The following is a 26862-nucleotide window of genomic DNA, read 5'->3' as shown; positions in this document are numbered from 1 at the left end:
TTGAACCAGCTCACAAAAGCGGACATAACCAGTCGTTCATGACTAGGAGTGAATCGGTCCGAGTAGTTCTCGATTTCTCACCGCGATCTGCGTTGCAAGTCAAACAAAGCGGCGCGGCGCAAGGGAGGGGTGCGTGCGTGCGTTTCTCAAAAGCATCGTTAGCCAACTTTGGTTGCAAGTTCTGTCGTTATGAGCATAGTTCAACGAGTCGGTGTTTCCCGAAAACATAGTTCTAACGAACATTAGCAAATAGCATCGCAAAGTTGTGTGGTTAGAATGACAGCTCTTGACCTGTGGTTACGAGCATATAGTTCGATGAAACGTACTATGGAAGTTAAGCAGCGAAGTTGTACGGGAAACGCACCCCAGATCGATCGGTGTATGACATCAAAGTATCGCGAGAGCTGCTTTCGATTCGCTCTCGCGGTACTTTTGATGTCACAACGAGACCGCAGCGGTCGAACACACCTGTCTCTTTCATGTCAGACTCGCAATGTGTCGAGAGACAACGAATGAGCTGCGTGCTAGGCGTAATTTTTTCTTGAAAAGAAGAGAGAAAGATAAATAAGTAAAAGCTTAACTTGACATCATCAGACTTCAGCGTCAGCTCTCCGCCATTTGTGTTTTTTTACGCATTGTAAACCGAGGCTCCTAGGTCTTTTGAATACGAGAATGGCGTATTTAACCCAAATATGTCAATAGAAAGCATGCACACATACTTACACGATATATAGTTTATGAATGACGGGTTTATAGTCCGGCACGAAGCGGAGCATTTTCAGCAAACCCAAAAAATATTTGATAGATGGTGCGAACACATGAATCTGTTTTTAGAATCGGTTCTTTGAAATGAGTTGTTCAGAAGAACCGATTCACGGACCTCACTAAAGTCAATCAGATAAATATTCAAACTACAGTTTAAAATATTATATAAAAATTACATTTTGTTTAATTTCCTAAAAATAAGATCCAAAGGGCAATAAGAGTCTCTATAAAGAGTTCCTGAGGCATGTAAATGACAATGGGATAGAGAGAGAGCTACAGACCAATAGGGAGGGAGGGAGGGAGGGAGGGAGGGAGGGAGGGAGGTTGTGGTAGGCTGGTATTAACACTCAACAGTGAATGAAAGTTTACATGTCTATAACTGGTAGTTTTGGACTTCCATGCTTTTATAAAAGGATTCTGAAATAAAGCCTACAGTAGATTCGTTTATAAAAGTTTATATTATTCTCATTAAGTTATTTAAGGATAGTCAAGAAGATGCCACTTGCAAGTTTCCCTAATTTTTCAGGTCTCCCTGATTTTCCAGGTCCAAGAAGATTTCTCCTGGACTGCAGTACTCTTTTGGATCATCAGGTTGGAGGTGGTAAGCACATTTTTAGGCTATTAATGTGCTTTTGTTGTTTCTTCCATGCTGTTGGACTAACATGCCATGATGTTTAATGTTATCATTTGTAGCACATCAGCAATTTATTTACATTTGATGGTTTTTAATGCCAGATTCTCCGTTTGTCAGAAATTTGATCCATTCATTTTTGATATAGGAATACTCATGCAACATTTAGCAACTGCAAAAAATATTGTTTTCATGAATAAGTCATAGTTTTGTGTCTAAAACTGAAACCCGGTCAGATTAACACTGAGCCATTTCACATGCCATGGATTACACGTCAGGCCAGAGTAGAAAACACTTAGTATCCTGATGTAGATTTAGGTTTCTTTTAAATAAAGATTTTCAAGACGTATTTATTACATATTTATTTTTATTATTTTTATATTTAAAAAAAAAAAATTGTTAAAAATAGTAAATAAAAAATGAAACAATGTGAATAATAATTTCATTAGTTATTTAGACAGTGAAGTGAATTTTTTTCTTCTGAAGTACATAGTATTTCTTTCTCTTTAAACCAGATATAATATTAAAAACTCTAGATAAAATCAATGTTTAATCATACTCTTTCTATAGCAGCCAAAAAGAAAAAGTCATGTTTTATAAAAAATAAATAAATAGTGCAAAAAACAGACATACAAAAATAACAGGCAACAATTAAATGCTACTCAAAGACTAGAGAGAGTCAGCAATTGGAGGAGAGGTTCTAGTTGATTGACGCATGGCTGCACCAATTGAATCCTTCCCCCTCTCATCCTGTGTCTTCACCCTCTCCATCCCTCTAACGCCCTCCTTATCTCCCTCCCACTCATTGTTGAATGGTCGGGAGGTGTGTGAATGTGTTCGTCTTTGCTGAGGAGGGGCTGCGTGCGTGCTTGATTGTGTGTGAGTGTGTATTTGTGTGTGTGCACCTGTGTGTTAAACCAGCATTGTTCCTGATAGAGGGAAAGCTGTGCCGTGTTGTTTGGAAAATCCAAGGTCATTGGAGCCCGGTCACATGCGGCGTATGCGAGCGTGCGTGTATGATTGAGTGTCTGTGAGAGTGTGTGTGTGTGTGTGTCTCCCTCTTTCTCTCTCTCTGGCTATGTGACAGAGAAAGAGGCTTCAGGCAAAGAACAGAGAATTTCATCAGGTTTTCCATCAATGTACGGTAAGGGCGATTGTGTGAGTGCATGATTATGTGTATATATGGTAATTCCCTCCCTGTGTTGAAGGAAAGATTCATGTGCATCAGAGGAGATTATGGCAATGACAGCAGAATGATGCTGAAGCAACAGATTGCATGCAGCAATGCAGCTCTGCTCTATTTATTGTGCATATTTCGTTTCATCTTTCATTTTCAGGCTGCACCGGTTTATCCACACTTTGCACCAAATACTTAAACACGCACTACTAAAACACACTACTGCAATGTCCAGTTATTTACTTTAACTATACATTTACATGTATGTACACATATTGATTTATTTTATTTATATCTCCTGCTTTATTTGTGTGATTTTGCCCGACCAGCATGCATGGTCGAGGATGTTTTGAGCGAGCTGCAGGCAGTCAGGCTGCGACTCTGATTTCTCACAGCGTGGATGTGCGACTGGCTGTAGCACTTCAAAACCAGATCGATTACATTTTTTTTTCACCCAGATTTCTCCACGCATGCCACAAAACAGTGTTTTGAGAGAATGTAGGACTAAGTCAGTCATATATGATGATAGATTATGCTATTCAGATTTTACACTTTGAATTCAGGAGGAGTAAATCAGCAATGACAAATCATGTATATGTTTTTCCTACATACATGCTACATACATATATATAATTATAATGACATTGGCATTGATGACATTGAGTATAAAAATAACTTTTTTTCGGTTATTCTTGTATGCTTCACTGCTTCAAAATCTGGCTTTTTGTACAAAGGAGTTCACATGGTCAGTGTTACAAATATACTTGTTTTTTTATTTGTGCACTAGATAATCCTTAATATACACTACCATTTAAAAGTTTGGGATCAGTAAGATGTGTTTTAAAGAAATTAATACTTTTATTCAGCAAGGATGCATTAAATTGATCAAAAGTGACAACAAATATTTACAATGTACAAAAAATTATATTTGAAATACATTATTATTTTTAACTTTCTATTCATTGATGAATCCTGAAAAAATTGTATCACGGTTTCCACAATATTAAGCAGCGCAACTATTTTCAACATTGATGATAAGAAATGCTTCTTAAGCACCAAATCAGCATATTAGAATGATTTCTGAAGGATCATATTAGAAGACTGTTCAACTTTGCCATCACAAAAATAAATTACATTTTGAAATATATTAAATAGTTAATAATAAGACAATAGTTATTTAAATTTAATAATATTTTACAATATTATTACTGTTTTTACTCAAATGAGTGCAGCCTTGCTGAGAATAAAATAAATTGATTTTAAAAACATTAAAAACATAGGCTACTTACTCAACTTTTGAATGTGTATCTTTTTAAATTTATGCCACAATGTATTTATTTGTATTTACTTTTTCTGAATCCCCAAATTGTCTTTTAATTTATATGTTAAATTAGATGTTTTCTTCTTAGTATATTCTCAGACTTTTGGACATCACTGTGTGTCATTTCTATTCACATTTTAGTAACAATTGCAAATTATTTTGGGGCATATGTAATGCTTTAATAGCAATACTGAAACACATTCACTGTACCCTAAAGCTTTTACAAAAAGGCACATCATTATTCTCATACAGATTCCTGGGTATGCAAATCATAGTTTTAGATGAACTAACTGCACATGGAAGTAGAGATGGCAGTGACAAAGTTAAAGAAGTAAATCAATAGATTACATTCTCCTTCCTATCATGAAGTTCCCTTTCTGTAGTTCTGCTTTTTCACTGTGAAACAGCCGTATGAGAGTGAGTGTCTTTGATATTGTGTCCTGTTTTGGGCAATCTGAAGGGATATGGCAACTGTGTTGGCTGATGTGCTAAATATAGCTGTCATTTTAAGAAGCTCTAACAATTCAGGGGAACTGTATTTAGAGTAAATGCGTCACTACGACAGAGGCAGTGCCCAGAGTCTGCGTTTTGTGTTTCGGAAAGATTGATTTTCCGTACTGTAGCTTCCACAACATGGAGTTTGATTCATTCGCATGCATAGTGAGTTGTGTGTTATGTAATTGCTTTAGTAGCTCTTATCAATGCCCTATTAAAGCTGGATGTCTTCTAGTATCCCTGCCAGCTTGGAGGATATCATATCAGCCATATAGTAGTACATCCGAGCATGACTAGTTATTTATTGTGACCTAATCCTCTTTGTCACAGTGCCAGCGATAGCCTTTGTTTTGCAGCATATGCAGATAGCAGATGTGCATGTAGGTTGTTCTTGGCAACAAAGTATGCACTACACTTACTTCCCTAGAATTGATGCTACACTCCTGATGTAAATTATTTAGTAGTTGTTTGTGCTTTTTGAGCGTAACAGTTTACATTTATTTGTTAACATTGTCATTAAATGTACAGCATTATGATATAGTGAGAAATAATAAATAATAAACCTAAAAGCAGATATTTTGGCCTCATGGGCTCAGCCAGTGTGACTATAGATTCTGTCAGGTGAATGATAGGTGAGTACACATACCCACATAAGAGACAGAGTTATGAGGGTTGTAAACCAGAGGGAACTGTGGAGGTAATATTTACCACCCTGTCCGAGAAGCAGAATGCCAAAGTGCTTGCGTTTCATAAATATAGCTCATGCAGTGTAAAGCAGTTCCTGTAGCTTTTGTATGGAGCTTGAATTTATGAACTCAATGTTTAGCCTACTTTTTGCTATTTGGATGATTATGTTGGAGGGCTGCTCATCAAGTCCTTTGTTTTAGAAGAACAAAACCAGTTTAAAGTTAAATTATTATTTAAATGTATATTATTTATAATAAAAAATATTATTAAAATTATAATAAGATAAATTTAGAATATACACGACACCGTTTTCAATTAAAAACGTAAAACTTTTTATGCGTTTTGGCTGGTCATTAACGTGACAACAGCATTTTGGTGGCCTGAAAACGCAAACTTTTGAAAACGGGTTTCAAAGTGCAAGTCTTTGAACTATACCGTTATCGTCTCGGTGTAAACTACAGTACAAAAACGGGAATTTGTGACAACAGTGGCATCATGCACATGCGTATTACGGGTTCAGTCTATAGGCACATAGTGTTTCTTTACAAAGTGACATCTCCAACTACTGATCTGGCATGCATAAAACAGCGTTTTTAGATGTTTTTGCTGATCCGTGTGAACGAGATTGTTTTGACAACATTGTCGTCTGTACACAAAAAATGCAAAGTTTCAAGAAAAATGCAAATGAAGACATAATTTGTTGTGTAAACGTAACGTACCCTAAGTTTTAATTTATTTTAATAATTTGTTCTGGCTTTTAGTTCCAATTTTTTGAAATATGTCTTTATAATGTCACTATTTTCCATAGCCTATGCCTGTTTAAATTTTATTTTGCAAAAAAATATTTATATACTTGTTTATTTGTAAGAATGAGCTATCAGTCAAAAACCATTAAACCTGTTGTTTTGAAAGTGTTTTTCCTAACCAACTACTAAAATGCACACAAATCTGTATAATTGTTTGTTTGTTTGTGTCATTTTTTAAGTGATTACACATTTTTGACAGCAGAAACACTCTGGGAGTGAGAAACAGTGTGAGTGTGAGAGGATTCACTGCAGTCTTGAGTGTGTGGGTGGAAATATTCGTGTTGACTGTCAAGGTTGTTTTTTTTTTCATTTCTGCTTGTGATGCTTTAGGCGTAGAGGTGTCACGCTGATGTGTCAAAACACTAGCAGGTGCACGGGCCAATGTGTGACTCACACTCCAGCTCTTCTCACATCCATACAAACACACCATAATTGCCAATCACGATCTTGGTAAACGCAAGCTTGACAGCAGCTAGTCAGACAGCAGGCTTGAGTCAGTATACCTACATTTTGTGTTGCGTTTTGTAGACTGATTCTTTCACTGATAGATTCTATATAAATTGCTCGTATCAGTCATACTGTGTGTGATATGATCCTTAAAGGGGTAGTTCCACCGAAAAATTAAAATTCTGTCATAATTTACTCACCCTCAATTTGTTACAAACCTGTAAAAGTTTCTTTCATCTTTTGAACACACACAAATAATGTTGGTAGCCAGACAGTTGACGGTAGCCATTGACTTCCATAGGATTTTTTTTTCCTACTATGGAAGTCAGTGGGGGCCAGAAACTGTCTGGTTACCAACATTCTTCAAAATATCTTCTTTTGTGTTCAACAGATGAAAGAAACTTGTACAGGTTTGGAACAACTTGAGCGTCTAATAAATAATGACAAAATGTTCATTTTTGGGTAAACTATCCCTTTAATATTTGTTGACTAGAATGAATAGCCATTGTGTGGGTGGGTGGTTGAACGCTGCTGTCTGATCGCTCCACCTGCTCTGGTTTGTTTACTTTCCTCCATGATGAAGCTCTTTCACTATGGTAATGGTGTAAATAGACTCGTCCTTCCCAGGGGTCTTGCCAAGGTGCTGCCTCTGACTCATCCGCCCAGAAGGGGGTTTGTGTGTGTGTTTATTGAGAAAGCATGTTTAAAATGGATGGATGGAGTATGTTACTCTGCTACAGTTTATAAGAAGGTTATGAACATTAACCTCAGTGTTGTTATTAACTAAAACTATTGAAAATCATTTTCAGTAACTGCCTGAAATAAATGTGAAGTACTAAAATGACTAAAACTAAAGTTGAATGACAATAAATTAAATTAAATTATATATATATATATATATTGTCATATATATAATGACAAAAGCACAACAAAATTACTAAATCTTAAACTAAAATTAAAACTGAAAATGAAAAAATTAACACTAATTGAAAATATTAATAAATACTATACAGTATATAAATAACACTAAAATAACACTGACTAATAAATAATCATGTTGTTCATTGTAATTTCATTATACCTAATGCATATAACTAATGGTATCTTATTCAACTTTATTTAAAAAATAAAATCTACGAAGATTAAATTATTTCCAACAAATCGACGACAATTAAAAGATCCTTTTTTACCATTTCCCCCCCTGTGATTTACAATGTGTCCCTTTATTGGTCTTCATAAGCCTTTTATGGGCTTTCAAGTGGCGGTGTAAAACCAAAACAATTCTAAATGATTTCTTTTCAAATCCATTTAACCGGCACACCAAGCTGCAGACGTTTCCTAAATACAGATTAAAGCCTTTCGCTGAATCGACTGGCCTCACTTACTAGATTACACAGCACACAGGTCTAATTTATTTAATGTGTTGATGCAATAAATAAACCTCACATTGAGTATAATTATAAAGACTATTGATCAATACTACATGCTGGAGATGCTCTGCTGCTCTAATTCACTTTGCCCCATGTGATTCAGGGGTTTGTGGATGCTGTGGGGCCCTGAGACCCCGCTATAAGCGGCTGGTGGATAACATCTTTCCAGAAGACCCTGAGGTAAGGTCAGATCAAATAAAAGCACTGAGTATGAAAAAGGGATGGTTCACTAGGCTTCTAGTGGTTATCAGTCATCAGTGATCAATGCAGTGATGTAGACATAGGCTTTCAATGGTGACATTTATTAGTTTTAGAGCCACTGTGGCATGGCAGATCTGCTGCGTGATCACCCGATCGCAGTCAGTCGTTTTCACAGACACGCATGCTCTCAGTTTCAGGGATTTTCAGACTGGGGTTTGGAAAATTTGATTTTGGAAATTTACAAAAACTATTTTAACATTAAGAAATATTGTAATTTTTTTTTTGTTGGTCTTTTTCATCCTTCGCTTTCTCACTACTTGAATGCCTCTATGTTCTGTACAGTTTTGAAATTATATTTATTGGAAATGCGATATGCAAATACATTTGAATTGCACATTAATACAAAATATAAATTAAACAGTTTTCCAGATTACAAATAAAAACCAATTATTTAATTTTAGAAAGAACCCCCTGGTATATTTGACCATGGTTAAAGCACAAAACTGGAAAGTATTTGAATCTGTCTCTCTTCTGAATGATGACAAGCTTCAGGATCTGTATTAGACTCAGAATAGAAGACAAATCATCTATGCAAGGTTCTTTTTGGGGAGAGAAAAGTTTAAAGTGACATTTTATGGTAATTTTTCTTCTTATGTTCTTCTGATAGTCTCTCTATCTGTCTACCCTTCTTTAAAGGACGGTTTGGTGAAAGCTAACATGGAGAAGCTTACATTTTACGCCTTGTCTGCTCCAGAGAAACTAGACCGTATCGGTGCTTACCTGTCAGAAAGACTGTCCAGAGATGTTGCCCGGCATAGATATGGGTAAAAACAAAAACTGGAAAAAAATGTAGTGATTGTTTTGACTGTATAATTTATACCTGATTTGTCACTATATATTTGTCTGTGATCGTTGGTAGGGCAGTATCATATTTGTGTGTGCCTCACAGGTATGTTTGTATTGCTATGGAGGCTTTGGACCAGCTGCTGATGGCCTGTCATTGTCAGAGTATAAACCTTTTTGTGGAGAGTTTCCTTACTATGGTGCGCAAACTGCTGGAGGCAGACAAACCCAACTTACAGATCCTGGGCACTAACTCAGTGAGTAAAATTTACTGTCTTTACTCTGTAGTGAAATCTACTTACGGACCTATTGATGTAGTTACAGAGTGAAAATGATCACTGGATAAATCTACTTTGAGTCGGGTGTCTCTGCAGTGCGGAGGGAGATGTGGCTGCTGCATCAAAACCACAGGTTCAGGTGTAGGGCTGGGCAAAAAAATAGATTTTTCGATTTAATGTGGTCGATTCAAAATCAATTCTCAAAGGCCACGAATTGATTCTTAGGGGTTCAAGCGCGTAGCGCTGAAACACTATTGTTATTGTTAATTTTCCCATGATGCAGCATTCTCCATCTAAAACTGATCGGGCAGACCGAACTGTAAGTCGTAGAGACCTTTGAGGGCTGGTAGTACTCACACCGCTTACAACGTCACCAAAGGCGCGCCCGAACGGCCTGACGGGGACGCTACACCGGTCAAAAGTACGAAATGGCTCATAACTCCTAAACCGTTAGGCGTAGGCTTATGCCTCAGATTTGGCTCGTCACCCTGTGGAAATTTTCAGGTATTTTGTGTTTTTCCAAAAACCTACTTTTGCGAACTAGTCCTAGGTTTTTGGCCCGACCGGAACCAAACCAGTGCAGCAAGATTATCTGGAGTCTGATTGTCAATAGTTATGGAAATTTTGCCAAACTTTCACCAAATTTTCATTCTGTGGTCGCTTGAATAAGGATGCGGCGACTGGCCACTCGGTGGCGCTATAACTGTTAAAAAGGTGTCAAAATTATGTATTTCTATGGCAAATCCCATGAAATGGCTGAAAGCGGCCCTCTTCCTGCTTGATTTGCATACAACCTCACAAAATCGGGCGTGCGCATGCGTCACACGATCCTAAAGAAGCTTGGAAACTTTTATGTACGTCGGCCATTGGTGGCGCTTTAACTGTTATAAGGGTGAAAAATGCTCTATTATCCTATGCAAAATGACATTTAAATTACTGAAAAATGGTCTGCTTTGCGCAGAACAAGTGCTGAGACCCTATAGTTTTTTATAGGCCTTTTTAGGCCCTTTTTATTAGGGGTTCAAGCGCGTAGCTTCTTCTTTCTTAATTTGCAATAGACGTCCCAATCCTCCTCCTTCCCAGTTCTGTTTGCTGTACCCTTTGCCACATCTCTCTCAAACATGTTTTTCAACTCATTAACAATCCATGGTGCCCTAACATTCTTCACTGTTTTTTTTTTTATAGGTGCATGTTTGTCCACCAAAGGGTAAAATAATCTTTTAAATGCTGACAATGCATTATCAGGATGAACTTCCTTATAAACATCAATCCAACATACATTATTTACGTCTGTACAAAATGATTCTTGACTGAATATCTTATATGATCTTTCATAAATTGCTTTTGGTTTCCTAAGTTTTCTAAGTGTTTACATGCTTGCTAAATGAAACATAATATCTTTTTACGCATGTGCTTAAAGGCCTTAAACCCCTATAAATGCTGCTTGCAGCTTTAATTTTTCCATATTATTTATTTATCTATCACCCAAAAGCCAGTATTGGTTTTCCTACACTGTTCATAGGCTTGCAGCCTCCATGTTACAACTAATGCTGAGACTTTGTTTGTTTTATCTTAAACATAAAATAACCTGATCCTGTTTGATCAAGGCATGCGAATGTTCTGACTTGTCCAATTTTCAGCATCAATTTTTCATCTTGCATCAAAATCCTGTCTATTCATTTTATGCATTTGAAATATAGAGCTGGGTTCTGTTTTAATGTACCAAAGTGAACCTAAAATAAATCGTTTAATATACAGGTTTGTAGCTCTTAATTTCTTTATTATTAATTAACCACTTGTAAACTTATGTTCACTGTTCTTTTTTATAAATATAGGATTTGTATTAAATCTATATTCATTGAGTCGAATCGAAAATCGAATTCAGAATTGAAATTAAAATGTTAAAATGACGTAAAATGTTTTTTATTTTCATAGAGAAGATGATGTTATAGCTAGACCATGAAATATGGTTCTCCTCATAATGTATATGCCCACTCCAACTTATCTCATTTCATTTTACATGACAAGCATTCAAAACAAAAATGAATTTATCCTCTGTACAGTAACGTGAAACCTCAAAATCGTCCCTGAGAGCTTTACACCCACCTAACTCACATGCTAATGGGAAGAGTTCTCAACTTCAAAACCGCTCACATCTGATGCTTCTGAAATATAAGGGCTTAAAGATTAAAAAGAGATTACTTTTTATAGATAGAAGCCAGATGGGGCAGGGCTTAAGGCATGTGGCCCATAAATGTTGAAAGCAGTGCGCATGTTTACAGAGTTTATGGGTTGTACAGAGTTTTCATCTCAGTCTCAGTATGAAGGTTCTCTGTAGGCATTGTGTTGGTGTGGAACTCAATGTGGTCAGTTGCAGCACACTGGGTAACTCTTGCTATTCTTAAATCTTAAGATATCCTAATCAGAAATGTCCTAATCTGTTGTACTGGAAAAAGTACATTTGCCGCATAAGTACAGATTAACATACCTTAAAGAAGGGGTTCTCAACTGGTTTTGCTTTGGGACTATTGACACAAATTGTCAAGACTTTGACAAAATGTCTTAAAATGTTTTATATTACCATGAACTGCATAGGCCCATCAATATACAAATATTCAATATCAAGCTTCAGCAATAGCAGGTGTTTGACTTCTAAATGCGTTTGGTTTCTAAATGACCTTTGAATTTGAACGTTTCACCGCACAACACACGTTATGGCACAAACCATGTATTCAATGAAGTTTGTGTCTTTTTTCTTTGATCTTACATAGTTTAGTTCATAATTTGAGGATCAAGGCATGTCACAAAACATGTCCATGTTGGATCTGCCTGGTTAGCTTCTATCCAGTGACAATTTTTTGCACCAAAATACTGTTGAGTTTGATCTATTCATCTATTCATTAGTGATTGTTGAATATAATTTTAATATCTGGATTTCACAGCATCAGAAAGAGTCTCTAACTGTGTATTTACCAAAAAACCTTTAGTCACACTTGGGTATATGTTAGGTGGCTACTATAACTATATTCTTAACTATTTGATGCAGTATATGTATTATGTACATACATGTTGGTGCAATATAATTGCATTTAAAGGGGTCATTAAACGGAAAATCTAAATGTCCTTGATATTTACACACACACTGTGGAGGAGGGCATGGATTTGTGCAATGAAGTTTGCCAATCACAGCAGTGGGCTTTACTTGCATTTCTGAAAAAGGTAAAGCCCCTTGAAATGAAGTGTTTTTGAAATATGTGAACTTTTTTTTTTATGTAAAAAAACTTTGCTAAATTCATAAGAACCTCCAGAAACAGAATATAAAGATCTGAGAATGCATTCCATGACCCCTTTAAAGTACTTGCATGATTTAATTAACACTTGTAATTACACTTTTAACTTTACCCCTAACCTTAACCGTAACTGTAACAAAATTCGAACCCCTATCATCCTAATTATCTTAAAAAACCTAACCGTAACTCAAACTTTTTGAGTTACGTAACAAAAGTTCTGGAACAATGTGTAGTTACACAATAAATCCATAGTATTGTAGGCATTTAATGTTAGTACATAGTAGTTAAGGGCACCTACTATAAAGTGTAACCTATATTTTTCTGCTCTTTCTCTTTAAGTTTGTGAAGTTTGCAAACATAGAGGAGGATACACCGTCATACCATCGTAGCTACGATTTCTTTGTCTCACGCTTCAGTGAGATGTGCCATTCCAGTTACGAGGATCCAGATATTCGCACAAAGTGAGCATGTCTTTCCAGCATTTCAATAGAGGAAGATTTTTACACCCAAAAATATGCATTTTCAAAATCTGGTTTCTTCTTGTTTTTGTTGGTTAAGCCTCTGATGCATGGTGTCCCTTAACATGGACAGATATTTAAAGGTACACTGTGTAACTTTTGTCCCTCTAGCCGTTAAAAACTAAACTACATACCTTTTATGTTAAAACTGTGTAATCTAAAATGGATGGAAATTGTATATGCAATTCAAATATATAAAGGAAATTATTTATTCAAAATTGATAGAAGTAGCCTAAATGTAAAATGTGTGACTTTCATTTCTTAGACTATTTGAAATGAAATAATAATGTTATAATAAATAACAAATAAAATAAATAATAAAAATAATTAATTATATTATGAATAATACACATTTATTATTAAATTGCAATGAATTAAACAATATTATCCACAATTATATGACTTACTGTGAACTTCAAAGCTTTGTATATAAAAAGGAAATTCACATGTGTGTACACATGCCTGCATGAGAGTGTGTGGGTGAGATTGTGCCTCATTGAGTGGAACAAGATTAGAAATAATATATTCTTCTTTTGAAGTAAAAGGAAACTATTTTTTCCTTTGATTTAATAATTCATGCACCAGGGGCTGAATTGCATAATTCAGTGCACTTAAAATATCCATATATATAAATCCACATGTCTCATAAGCGTGACTAACTAATGTCAGTTTGGGTTGTGTGTGTGTGTGTGTATATCTCTGTGTAAGGATTCGTATGGCGGGGATCAGGGGTCTTCAGGGGGTGGTGAGGAAGACTGTCAATGACGAGCTGCAGGCAAATATTTGGGACCCTCAGCACATGGACAAAATCGTGCCGTCTCTCTTGTTCAACCTCCAACAGGAAGAAGCCCTAGAGAGGTGCCTCGCTTACACAATCACACATGAAGAGAAACGGACACTTTTAGTCTAATGGAAGTGTGAATTTTCCTTCCGAGAAACAATGTCTTGCTAATAACTATTAGCCAGTCTGTGTGATTAAGCTAATTAACTTATAATCGAATGCTATTGAAAAGTGTGTGATATAACAGCAGACTGCCTACAACTGAGGTGTCAGGCTTTTAAATGCAATAAGAAAGTAATTTATTCTAGAAGCTGCTGTACTGTAAGCCTTATAAGCCCAAAGCCCGAGGGTCATATGCAGACCATGAACAATGAATTGAACTCTGTGATGAACTTAGAACCACTAATGGTATTGCCAAAAACAATTGCCTATTAATTCAGCCCTGGTTAATGTGTGTTTTCTGTTTCTGATTCCAATCGATAGGTCTCCTTCCCCAGGGGCAGAGAAGGAGAAGGAAAGTCCAGTGGAACTGACTGAGAGATGCTTTCGAGAGCTGCTGGGACGAGCCGCCTACGACAACATCAAGAATGCTGTGAAGCCTGTGCTCATGTGAGTGTTTATGCACCTGTACCTTATCAAACACAAGGGGGCAGCAAGGAGACAAGTCTGTTTTCATGTTTTAGTGTATTTGTGTGAGGCATGAATATTTTAACAGTATTAATTAACGATTGTTGATTTTAAATTTTATTCTGAATATTCATTTTGAATAATAAAGGACATACTGTATATGTGGCAATATATGGCATAAAATGAAACTTAAATGAATGATTGAGATGACATTAATTATCATGTTTCTAATTGACTGGACTACTAGTACATACACATACACTACCATTCAAATGTTTGGATGTCCGTAAGATTTTAATTATTTATTTATTCTTTTTTTATTTTTTATTTTTATAAATTAATACTTTTATGCATTAAAGGTCCCGTTCTTCGTGATCCCATGTTTCAAACTTTAGTTAGTGTGTAATGTTGTTGTTAGAGTATAAATAATATCTGTAAAATTATAAAGCTCAAAGTTCAATGCCAAGCGAGATATTTTATTTAACAGAAGTCGCCTACATCGAGCGGCCCGTTTGGACTACATCCCTCTACTTCCTTCTTTAATGACGTCACTAGAACAGTTTTTTGACTAACCTCCGCCCACAGGAATGCTCCCTCAACTCTACCGAAATTCGTTTATGTAGGCTACTTGCGCACTTCTTATAACTTACTGTTTACTCAGCTCTTATGGTGATTTTCTGAAGTAAAACTAGACGCTTCATCTTTTGTGTGATGTACAATAAACTTTATTAAACTCATCAGTATATGTTTGATCATCATTCGGACCTGGTCCGAAACAGCAGACTTGTAGGCTATTAATAAATAATGGATACATACAAGCAGATGACAAATACGTTATAATAACCGTAATTAAACTACTAAACTATACCTGTTTCATCTCTATACAGCACTCTGACTCTGTAGGCATTATTGTCCGACTCGAAATGAACACCGTTACTGAGAGTTTCTGATATTATCATCATTCCGTGAGGTGAAATTGTCCTGAGAGACTGAGCGCGAGCTCATGAAGCTCCGCCCCCTGGATCGTCCAGCAGCAGCTTATTTGCATTTAAAGGGCACACACTAAAACAGCGCGTTTTTCTGAGCCCCAAAAAATGACAATTTAAACATGCTGTAAAAAATTATCTGTTGGGTATTTTGAGCTGAAACTTCACATACACACTCTGGGGACATCAGAGACTTATTTTACATCTTGTGAAAAGGGGCATAATACGGGACCTTTAAGGATGCATTAAATTGATCAAAAGTGATGGTAAAGACATTTATAGTGTTACAAAAGATTTATATTTCAAATAAGTGCTGTTCTTTTAAACTTTTCTATTCATCAAAGGATTGTGTGACATTGAAAACTAGAGAAATTCAGCATTTCCGTCACTGGAATAAATTACATTTTATAATACCTTCATTTAGAAAACAGTTATTTTAAATTGTATCCCAAACTTTTGAACAGTAGTATAAATGGAATGGACATGAATGCTTGAATAATTATTAATAATTAAAACAAATTTTATAGAAAATTAACTGATCTTTGATTTTGTTAGTCGAGGTTTCCATTTATCCATTTAAATTAATTTATGTCGTCCTAGAATGTTTTTTTAATTATTATTATTATTCAATAATGACACAAATACAAAGAAGTACAGAAATATAACATTGGAAAGAGAATAATAAAAAAAAAAATTAAACAATTCGTCCTCATTGTTAGCCTTAAACAACTACACAGTAAATGTATCTGTTGCGCCGGTGTATTTTATGACCTACTATATGTGCTTTTTCCTGCTCTCTGTTTGCTGAAGCTAATCATTTACTTTTGTATTTTCAGGCACCTTGATAATCATTCACTCTGGGAGGGCAAAACATTTGCAGTGCGCTGTTTCAAAATCATTATGTACTCCATTCAGGTAGATACAAACAGCTTTGCTGAAATTTGGTCGTAAAAGTATGTAATGCAAAATACAATACAAGACTTATTTTTGTGGAGCATGGCCCTTTGATACTAAATAATTATGGGGTGTTTGGGGACATATTTTATACATTACAATGGGGTTCAAAAGTCTCATACCAGTAGCTAAAATATTACTATATTTGCAATTGGAGTTAAAAATTACATTGATGTATTAACATTACTTACATTAACATTGACTTTACATCATAACATTTCTCCCTGTTTTTAGTGTTAAAAATCTGTTTACATTTATTTACAGGTTTAAATACATTTTTGAATGGCCTTTGAGTGTATTTTGAATCTAACTGAACACTATCATTCAGTGTGACTCTAAAGCATGAAAATATGATTTGATATTTCCATGTTCATCTGTGTTACTGTAATATTAACTATGTCTACTGTTTCTTTGACAGACCCAACATTCACATCTGGTGATTCAGCAGCTATTGGGCCACTTGGATGCCAACAGTAAGAATTCAGCCAGAGTGCGTGCTGGGATAGTGGAGGTGATCTCAGAAGCAGCGGTCATAGAAGCCAGTGGCTCCATAGGTACCAGGCTGTCTTTAGACCACTAGAGGGAGCACTAAACCCTCCTCATTAGACAAAATAAGCACTTTATATGATTTTGTTTCTGATGATATTGTTCTTTCATTACTTATTTACTTATCATACTTGATATGCATGCTGATTATTTCGTATGCATCAATGTTTATATGTTTGACAAATAATTTGATTTAATACTGTAGAAATCATACACATCTGCATTGTTCCTTTTAATTTAGTTTCGGCTGTGTGCCGTACCTCTCCACAGGGCCCACAGTACTGGAGGTGTTTAATACTCTACTGAAGCAGCTCAGGCTCAGTGTGGACTACGAACTCACTGGATCCTATGACTCTTTTGCAAACATGGGCTCCAAGGTCATTACAGTACATGAGGAGAGACAACTCCAAGAATCTGTCATTAAAACTATTGGTGGGTGAACAATGAATGTTTGTGAGTAAATCTGGCAGTCATGGCGTTCAGCGGTCAAATATTTTTGTAAAATGAACGTGGCTAAACACTATAATTGACTGTCGTCATACTGATTTCCTACATAGCTGATCTCCGTTTCATATCACTCCACATTTTCTTTCGTCTCAAATAACATTTCTATCTCAATATTTTTAGATTAAAAAAAAAAAATGATAATTGATTAATTGGTAATAGATTTTTTTCTAAATAGAAAAAACTTTAACTGTCACTCCATCAAACATAGATAGATAGACAGACAGACAGACAGATAGATAATTAGATAGATGGATGGATAGATCAAACAGATAATTAGATAGATGGATAGATGGATGGATGGATGTATAGATCAGACAGATAATTAGATAGATGGATGGATGGATGGATCAGACAGACAAAAACAGATAGATAGATAGATAGATAGATAGATAGATAGATAGATAGATAGATAGATATTTCATGCCTGTTTATTTATTTATTCGCTAAGTAGCTGTGTAACGAGTGTGTTAATGTACAGTCACCTAGTCATTATCACAAAATAAAGCCTATCGGGACTCCCATGAGTGGTCTTGTACCACCCTGAAGGGATTTATTTAACCAGCTGACTGTGCACAATCTCTCACTTAACTTAATTTTTTTACAGGCTCATTTGCAAACACGCTGCCCACCTACCAGCGCTCGGAAGTCATGCTGTTCATCATTGGTAAAATTCCTGTGCCTGGCATGTATCCGTCTCTGGGGTCGGCCAACACCGGGTGAGACAGGGTTACAACCTAGACTTTAAATATTAGACACGTTTATAATGTGTTTCTGCTGGCCAGAGATGAAATGCAAATTATCTGAGGATTAACACAGATAAACGCCAGCATAGCAAGAATATGTGTTTTGTCTGTTTCTGGTTTCAGGGTTGAGGGCAGTAGGATGATCCAGATTATGTTGCTAAAGTCTCTGCTGCAGGTGAGCTGGTTTGTGTCAGTCATAATCACACGCTGTGCCTAGCAGAGGGCCATTTACTCTCCCTGCTGTTTCATGATATCCACAGTTGCTGATGCAGTCCAAAAGTTTAATGGTCTCATGTGCCTTTTAAACGTCGGCCTCTCTCTTTCTCCTTCAGGTAACAGCAGGATTCCAGTCTACGAACATTTTGACAGCACTTCCCACCTCATTCCTGGACCCTCTCTTGTCCTTTACTCTGATGGAGGACGCAGAGATCCGTCTACTTGTTCTCGACATCCTCGTCAGCATCATTGATCGTCATGACAACCGGCACAAATTCACCCCTGTCAGGTTCGGGCACACTGACCAACTCAAGACTCTAGGAATCTACAATGTACCTCTAAAAAAATGGCCAAACTACCATGCTTTGAAATATGTCATGACTCAAAACATTTTACTGTTGTACTGTTGTCCTTCTCTGAAAATGTAGTTTATTTGACTTTTTTTATTATTTTTTGTAGATAAGCCTAAGTATGTGTAACCATGCATGATCAATTAAATACCTAAACACTTAATAACTTATTTATATCTGATTTGACCCTTCCAAAAAAAAAAAAAAATATATATATATAGATGATATATTTTTTATAGATAATTATATTTTATTTTACTTGGTAGTCATATTAAATAATATTTTAGTTTGAATAAAACCATATGTTACAGTATGAAGCACATTTTAAGGTTACTTGAGAAAACATTTACATTCTACTCTGTATTTTGATATATGGAGTAAAGATAAAACGTATAAAAAAAAATTAAATGTACTGTAGTGATACATTGTAATACCATGGTAGTTTTGGTAATTTTTGTAAGTGAATTGCTCTTATATGTAGTTTTAGCCTATATTTCTGCCATGACAACTCTTGGAGAGATCAGCATGGTAATGGATATGACCATGTTAATGTATTTGGTCTTGGAGGAATAGATCTGCTACGCTGCCGCCAATACATTCACAGACATTGCTGTGAGCATGTAAGACATGCTGCTGCTGCTGGGGAAGGTGGAGGGTTTCTGAAATGACGATGCGATCGCTACTAAATTAAGTTAGGACCTATCAGCCTGCACCATCTAGAGTTTCATGCCAGAAATTGGTATTTAGTGGGGGAAAAAAATTATATAATATAATTGCAATTATATATTATTGAATTTTTCAAATATTTTTGTGTTGTTTTCTACAGAATTATATCAGATATCTCAGTACTAAAGCTGAAAGTAGACAAATGCTCAAGGCAGGATAACCTGTTCATGAAGAAACACAGCCACAGGCTGTACCGCCATATTTACCTGGCCTGCAAAGAGGAAAGCAGCGTCCAGCGACACTTTGAGTCTCTTCATATGCTGCTGGGCTTGATCTGTGTGGAACTGGCCAATGAGGAGGTGGTGGTGGACCTGATCCGACTGGCTTTGGCCTTGCAGGTATTTCTGTCACATATGTACATGACTGTGGACACACCAGTGGCATAATAATATATGCTAGTAAATATAAATGTTAAAAGCTAACACAAGTCGACTTCTCTTTACAATATGGTCAAGTAATGTATAGTATTTAACTGTGTGTCTTACAGACAAGTCATTAAAGTGTCTATCAACCTGCGGTATAACAACAATAGTACTCAGCTTTTTTTTTTCTTTTCCACTGATGCATCCTCTTCCTCAGGACCTGGCCTCGACTGAAGAGGCTCTTCCTGTATATACCCGCTGTGCCATCCACGCTCTGTCAGCTGCCTACCTGAACCTCATCAGCCAGCTGACCACTGTGCCCACCTTCTGCCAACACGTCCATGAGGTGATCTGTCTGTCTGTCTGTCTGTCTGTCTGTCTGTCTGTCTGTCTGTCTATCTATCTATCTATCTATCTATCTATCTATCTATCTATCTATCTATCTATCTATCTATCTATCTATCTATCTATCTATCTATCTATCTATCTATCTATCTATCTATCTATCTATCTATCTATCTATCTATCTATCTCATCTGTCTGTCTGTCTGTCTGTTTTTCTGTCTGTCTCATCCATCCATCTACCCATCTGTCTGTTTGATAGAGTGACAGTTAAAGTTTTTTTTCCTGCAGGTGATTGAGTCAAGAAAGAAAATTGTCCCTTTCCTGCTTCCAGAGGATGTTCTTGTTGAGAGCTTTAAGTAAGCAACACCTTGCAGTCTTCAAACCACTGTAGAGACTGTTCAGACTAACATAATGTTCTTTTCACCATTATGAGAGACACAACTTTTCTGCCAGACCGACAGAAATGTGTAGTTCTGTCTCATTTCTTATGAACATCTGTGCTGGGTCTGGAACGTACTGTGCAGTTTTTTTCATTCTTTCAGTTATGGTTAAGTAATCCTAGTGCTCCTTCACTCGATGATCATCATGGGTCTGGTTCTTACTGCCTCAGAAAGCTGAAGAATAGCTTCAGCCTCTTTCTCTTTCAGGATCCCAGAGAAGCTGGAGACGGTGGAAGGAGAGGTGCTGTTTTTGCAGGCTAAGATAGCAGAGATGCTGGGCGGCAGTGGATACAACACAGAGAGACTGGCAACACCATACATCCCACAGATCACAGGTCTGACCCTTAACCTGACATTTAAATACACTGAAACTGCATGTCCGGTCGTATTTTTGTCTTTTTGGGGGGGCATTTCACAGTTTAATATTATATTACAGCTGAGATTTTTATTTTTTTCTCTTGTATTCTTCATAGTATATAAAAAAAAATATTGTTTTTGTAACTCAGATGAAGACAGACTGTCCAAGAGAAAGAGCATTGGAGACACTGTCTCTCTGCAGTTAGAGATGGATTCTAGAAACAGTCCAGAGAAAGAACAGGTAACATCTTCATTACACTAGTGTGTGTGTGTGTGTGTGTGTGTGTGTGTGTGTGTGTGTGTGTGTGTGTGTGTGTGTGTGTGTGTGTGTGTGTGTGTGTGTGTGTGTGTGTGTGTGTGTGTGTGTGTGTGTGTGTGTGTGTGTGTGTGTGTGTGGCCACCTCATAGAATTGGATCTACTATCAGCTATATTTTTATTCATCTATGATCTGTATCCTTACAGAGATCCACAGCAGAACAAATAACATTTGAAACTCTTAAACAAGCCATTGGTAAGTCTTGCATGATTTGATAGTTTACTTGCATTGACATTGTATGTACACTACCGTTCAAAAGTTTGGGTTGAGTACCTTTTGTTGTTTTTTTAAAGTAATGAAAACTATTATTCAGCAAGGATACATTAAATTGATCAAAAGTGACATTAATACAAAAAATATTTTGAGCTATATATTTATCACAGAATGCTGAAAAAAGTATCACTGTTTCAAAATTGATAATTAGAAATGTTTCTTGAGCACCACATCAGCATATTATAATGATTTCTGAATGATTATGTGACACTGAAGACTGTAGTCATGTATTAATGATGCTGAAAATTCAGCTTTGCCATTACATTATTTTAAAATATTGTTAATGTATTTTAAATTGTAAAAAAATATTTCACAATAATACTGTTTTTACTGAAAAATCTTACCGACCCTAAACTTTTTAACGTTGTTAGGTCATTTTTATGCTTATGTCTTTAGTGTTGTTATAGAAATGCTGCAGAACTGTCTCTCTGTTTAAAGGGATAGTTCACCCAAAAAATTAAAATTCTGTCATTAATTATACTCACCCACGTGTCGTTCCAAACCCGTAAGCCATTCGTTCATCTTCAGAACAGAAATGAAGATCTTTTTGATGAAATCTGAGAGCTTTCTGTCCCTCCATTGACAGCTACACGACTACCACTTTCAAGCCCCAGAAAGATAGTAGACATCATTAAAGTAATCCAAGTGACTCCAGTGGTTTAACCTCAATTTTATAAAGTGACGTGAGTGCTTTGTTTGCGCAAAAAAACATAATTTACCACTTTATTTACAAAATATGAATCTTGTAAATATGAACGCGCACTGGAGATAAATATAAAAATAAAAAAAAAACATTTTTTTTTGCACAAACAAAGCATTTACACCAGTGGAGTCACATGGATTTTCTTCTTATGATGTCTTTATTACCTTCCTGGTGCCTGAAAGTGGTAGTTGCATAGGCTGTCAATGGAGGGACAGAAAGCTCTCAGAATTCATTAAAAAGATCTTCATTTGTGTTCCGAAGATGAACAAATGTCTAACGTGTTTAGAACTACCTGAGAGTATTTAATAACAGAATTTAGAATTTTTGGGTGAAATAACCCTTTACTGATTTCTATAAAATATGATTTGAAATGATCCTTTTTCATTAAACACAAAAGACTAGAGAAGACACGATACAAAATCATTTTTATTTGTTATATCATTAAATTTAACTAAACTTTTAAAGGGTTAAAAGGACATTTTGTCAGCTGGTCTGTGGCAGTTAGCACAGAATCACCCGTGAGTGTGTGCGTGTGTGTTCAGTAGACAGTGTGAATGTAGAGGAGCTGGAGAGAGAGCGCAGAAGGCAGGTGGTGGAGAGGTTTCAGAACGCTCCATTTGAGGAGATAGCAGCCCACTGCGGGGCCAGGGTGAGTCTAATGCAGCAAGCCTGTATACACACACTCTCTAGCTCTAATTTTAGCATCAAAAAGCACAAACACAGCTCTTCTGTTCAGTGCCTACATCTATCTCTTTTTATATTGTGGATGACCTCTCCACCTGTACTGTTTTTTATTTTTGTAGGCTTCCCTACTGCAGAATAAACTCAACCAAATCTTCGAAATCACAATCAGGTACATGATCTTCTGTAACAGTTTAGAAATGAGCTTTTCTAAACATTCAATTGTGCATAAAGGACGATATATACTATGTAATATCATATATAAAAATACATCGACTATGGAAATGGAAAGAGGCTGTATTGTCTGTCTCATGTGTTATTGACATTTGTTTCATCTTTCTTTCTCTCTCTTGGTTGGATAGGCCTCCGCCGAGTCCTTCTGGCTCTGTCGGGAACGGTCACGGCCGGACCCGCTCCATACCAGTGTATGAAATGAACTTTCCAGACCTCTGTGTATACTGAGATACTCTGGAGTCCCAGTCGCCTCATACAGCTGTTTTCATCCTTCTATTATCACTCCTTCTCAATGTCCAGGTGTAACTGTCTTCTAAACCATGTCCTCTAGTGCAGTGGTTCTCAACTGGTTTGGCCATGGCACCCACATTTCCCCATGGTCATTAAGCCACGACCCGATTTTTTTTTTAGGAATTTGACCTAATTCCAAGAAAAGTATATACAAAAAAAGTGTGTGTGTATATAATTAGCCCATAAAAATTATAATAAATCATCAAAAATGGTCAACACACACATAAGTGCCATCCCACTTTACTTGCGCACACATAAATTGTAAGAATATCACTAATGATGAATAAACAGTAAAAGGTAAGACTATTAAATAAAAGTCCTAAACTAGTTTTTGTTAATACAATAAAGTAAGCTAGTAAGAGCCGCCACAAATAAAATATACAAAATAACACAAAGTGTTATAATAGAACAGCATGCAAATCTTTCCCAACTTACACACAAAGTACCTGTTACATAATTTATTGGTACTTTTTTCATGACTTACTAATTGACAACATAACTACGACATTGCATGCTTTTAATTTCTGTGATAAGTTATAAACAGCACGTGCCGCTGCATTTGCGCGCTACAAGCATAGTATAACGTCTGACAGGACAGGAAAGTTTGTTTTTCTGAGGTGAGAGACTTTTTATTTCGTAACGAGTAATGAAATAGCGTTAGAATAATGACACTGATAAAATCTCATCTGACCGCAGATACTGAATCAGGACAACATGTTTTTCTGCGTCTGACAGAAGTGTCAACAGCTTTCACGCACGTCTTTCAAAATAAAAGTCTTGCATCAGAAAAACATAGAATTACGTTTGTTGTTGTTTCTTTGACTGCACACTCCGCAACCCACTCAAAACGGTCTTGCGACCCACCAGTTGAGAAACACTAGTCTAGTTTATTATCGGACTTTAGATAAGGATTATGGCTGTACTTTATCCTGAGGTCTATTTATGCCAACAAAGACAAACAAACCAAGAGAATATACCATGTGTTGGTTAAATATGCACTTAAACACTTAGTCTAGATAAAAAGGGCAGAATTTATTGACAAATGATCGTAGCTTGTCTGCGTAGAGAGTCTGTTGTTCAGTCTGTTGTTCAGAGCAAGTGATTGGTTTTCTTGTACTACTAAAAAGTAAAGCTGCCTTAAATTTTGTATCTTAAGTTAAGAACATTTGTTTAAGAATGTCCTAATGTTTCCAAAACCTTTTTCAATGTGTGGGTACAAACAGTTTAGCTAAATACAAGCTTTGTTTGCATGTTTAAACGTCTCTACATGCTGCAATAACAGTTGTATTTAAAGCAATAATTATTGAATTTAAAAATTAAAACTATTGGGTAGAACCTGAAGAAAAAATATAGCAAATAGTAAGTTTCCAGTTCAACTGAATGCAGGTTTCCAATTAGAAGTGATGGTTAAAGGGATAAAAATGAAAATTCTCTCATCATTTACTCACCCACATGCCACCCCATATGCATGATTTTCTTTATTCTGTGGCACACAAATGGAGATTTTTTTTTTTAGAAAAGTCCATATAATGCAATAAACATCTGGGACGGCATGAGGGTGAGTAAATGATGAGGAAATTATAATTTTTTGGTGGGGTATACCTTTAATGACACTGTGTAAGAAAATGAATGTTCACATAGTAAAGTCAGTCCCGTATCATCATTTATTACTATAATCGCTGCAGTTTCCTACATCTGTACCTCACTAACAGGTGAAGGGTACGAGTTTTCATTTGTTTGATTGTATAAATAGTTGTTTTCTGAACCAGAGTGAAGTGATAACGCTTCTTAAGGCACACTGTCACATTAGCAAAACTGGCAAAATTTCGTGAACAAAATCACATTAACAAAATTTCATCAACTGGCAAAAAGGATCCACTGCAGTGATGTATAAAGCACTGCTCACACAGAAGTCACTTTCAAACCAAGCGTAGCGAATTCATGTGGCCAACTTTCGCAGAGCAACGGTAAATGTTATCAAAGGGCATTGTCTGACTCAGAGGTCACTTACAAAACAAGCAGCTTTATGTTGGTAAATGCAATGTATTTGCGTTTAAAAGTTAAGCCCCAGGTTTCACAGACAAGGCCTAGTCCCATACTATAATGCAATAGGACACATGACGCAAACATACGGATTACACAACTAATTCAAGTTTGTTGAACATTTAACACGAATTCGCCGGGTTTACCAATATAAAGCCGTTTGGTTTGGAAGTGACCACTGAGTAAGCAGCACTTCATACATCACTACATGCAGTACAGTATTGACAATGGACCTACTTTGCTCGCAAAATTTGCTGAAGTTTCGCTGACGTGACCACACTTTTAATGCAAATTTACCAAATGGATCTAAAGGGATCAGTTATCTCCCTTTTTTGCCATGATATGCGTTTCATTTGTCGCTTGTACAGTGTTTCCTTTCTTTTTGCAAAAATGAATTAATAATTTCAGGTTTATGTGTAACAGAGGCCAGCTAGTAAGAGCAGTGAGAGTAAAACTCACTCCCCTGGCCTCAAGAGGCGCACTAGCGACTGACGCTGGAGGCTGCGGTCTTTAGCATCCTTGTTAACGCGCCCACTTTCCCATGCAGGTGACGCTGGTTCGAATCCCGCTCACGGGTGCGTGTAGGACCAGTTACACTGGTGCCGTGACCCGGATGGGACTGAGGTTTAGGAGTAGAGTGTAACGGAGGCTAGCTATTAAGAGCTGTGCGAGTAAACCTCACTCCCCTGGCCTAAAGAGGCGCACTAGCGAATTACGCTAAAAGTATTTAGTAGAACCGGAGGGGTTACGTATGTCAAGATTTTGTTCTCCCAGATTTAATCGCAGCACTTTAAAAGCTCACTGTGTAAATGTGGTGTATGCCGAATATACTTCATGTTGTGCGAAATTTCTTGTCTAAAATTTTATGGTGTTATGTGTAGTCATGTCATATTGTTCCGGTTCCACATATAAATTTTACCATGTTTTCTTGTTGTAAAATCTGTTTTTTTGAATTCTTGAAGTCATTTTTGAAGTTTTCATTTTTTTTTTTGGTAATGCCTGGAATTTATTTACCAGCATAAAAACAACAAGTGGGTTTTATCTTCTGTCAATATGGCTATGATGTTCAACTGATGGAATGTTTTAGACTGCTTACATGTGAGGTGATTTTGCATGTATGAAATCAAATATCAAAGTTTAGTCTTTCCTTGTCAGCTGCTGCATGCACTGGGTGTTTTGTCTGTGCTTTTACCTTTTTTCCATTTAAATTTTTAATCAGTGAGATCATTACAACACTGTGGATCGTAATTAGTCAACCTGTGTTTAGATCACTGCAAACGGATATGACTTCAGAACTGTGTTCTGTGAATGTTTGCCTACATGAAATCATTAAGTGATGTACATATGTGGTGTGAATAATAAGAATATCAATTAAAGACTAATTTTATGAATTCAAAGTCTGACCTCTGTTTATAGCTTTATTGGCAACTGCACATACTGCTGAATGATGAATTTGGTGTGTGTTTGTTTCTCAGAAATGAACCATTTTGT

At 36.4% G+C, this 26862-nt stretch overlaps 1 protein-coding gene across 3 annotated transcripts; it reads left to right on the top strand.

The window, feature by feature from the left end:
• Positions 1-1260: 1260 nt before the first annotated feature.
• On the top strand, positions 1261-26762 carry efr3ba (EFR3 homolog Ba; the record flags this gene model as incomplete). 3 transcript variants are annotated; one of them, XM_084096274.1, is made up of 22 exons in its annotated part: positions 1261-1366; positions 7863-7939; positions 8657-8784; positions 8910-9060; positions 12711-12832; positions 13598-13747; positions 14154-14279; positions 16120-16198; positions 16656-16791; positions 17054-17215; positions 17895-18006; positions 18157-18208; positions 18366-18538; positions 19426-19663; positions 19905-20033; positions 20321-20388; positions 20680-20807; positions 20979-21070; positions 21293-21341; positions 22665-22771; positions 22926-22975; positions 23166-23457. In XM_084096274.1, the coding sequence occupies 22 exons, from the start codon at positions 1261-1263 to the stop codon at positions 23263-23265; spliced, it is 2535 nt and encodes an 844-aa protein (XP_083952400.1). In that variant the 3' UTR covers positions 23266-23457. The 3 variants fall into 3 exon arrangements, with proteins under 3 accessions (XP_083952400.1, XP_083952398.1, XP_083952399.1); XM_084096272.1 differs by lacking the exon at positions 1261-1366 and adding an exon at positions 2192-2540 and having other exon boundaries at positions 23166-26762; XM_084096273.1 differs by lacking the exon at positions 1261-1366 and adding an exon at positions 2274-2540 and having other exon boundaries at positions 22668-22771; positions 23166-26762.
• Between the last annotated feature and the right edge of the window lie 100 nt (positions 26763-26862).

This window comes from Abramis brama (genome assembly GCF_963993115.1).
Source record: "Abramis brama genome assembly, chromosome: 21".
NCBI lineage: Eukaryota > Metazoa > Chordata > Actinopteri > Cypriniformes > Leuciscidae > Abramis > Abramis brama.
This window is presented reverse-complemented; position numbering and strand designations above follow the sequence as displayed.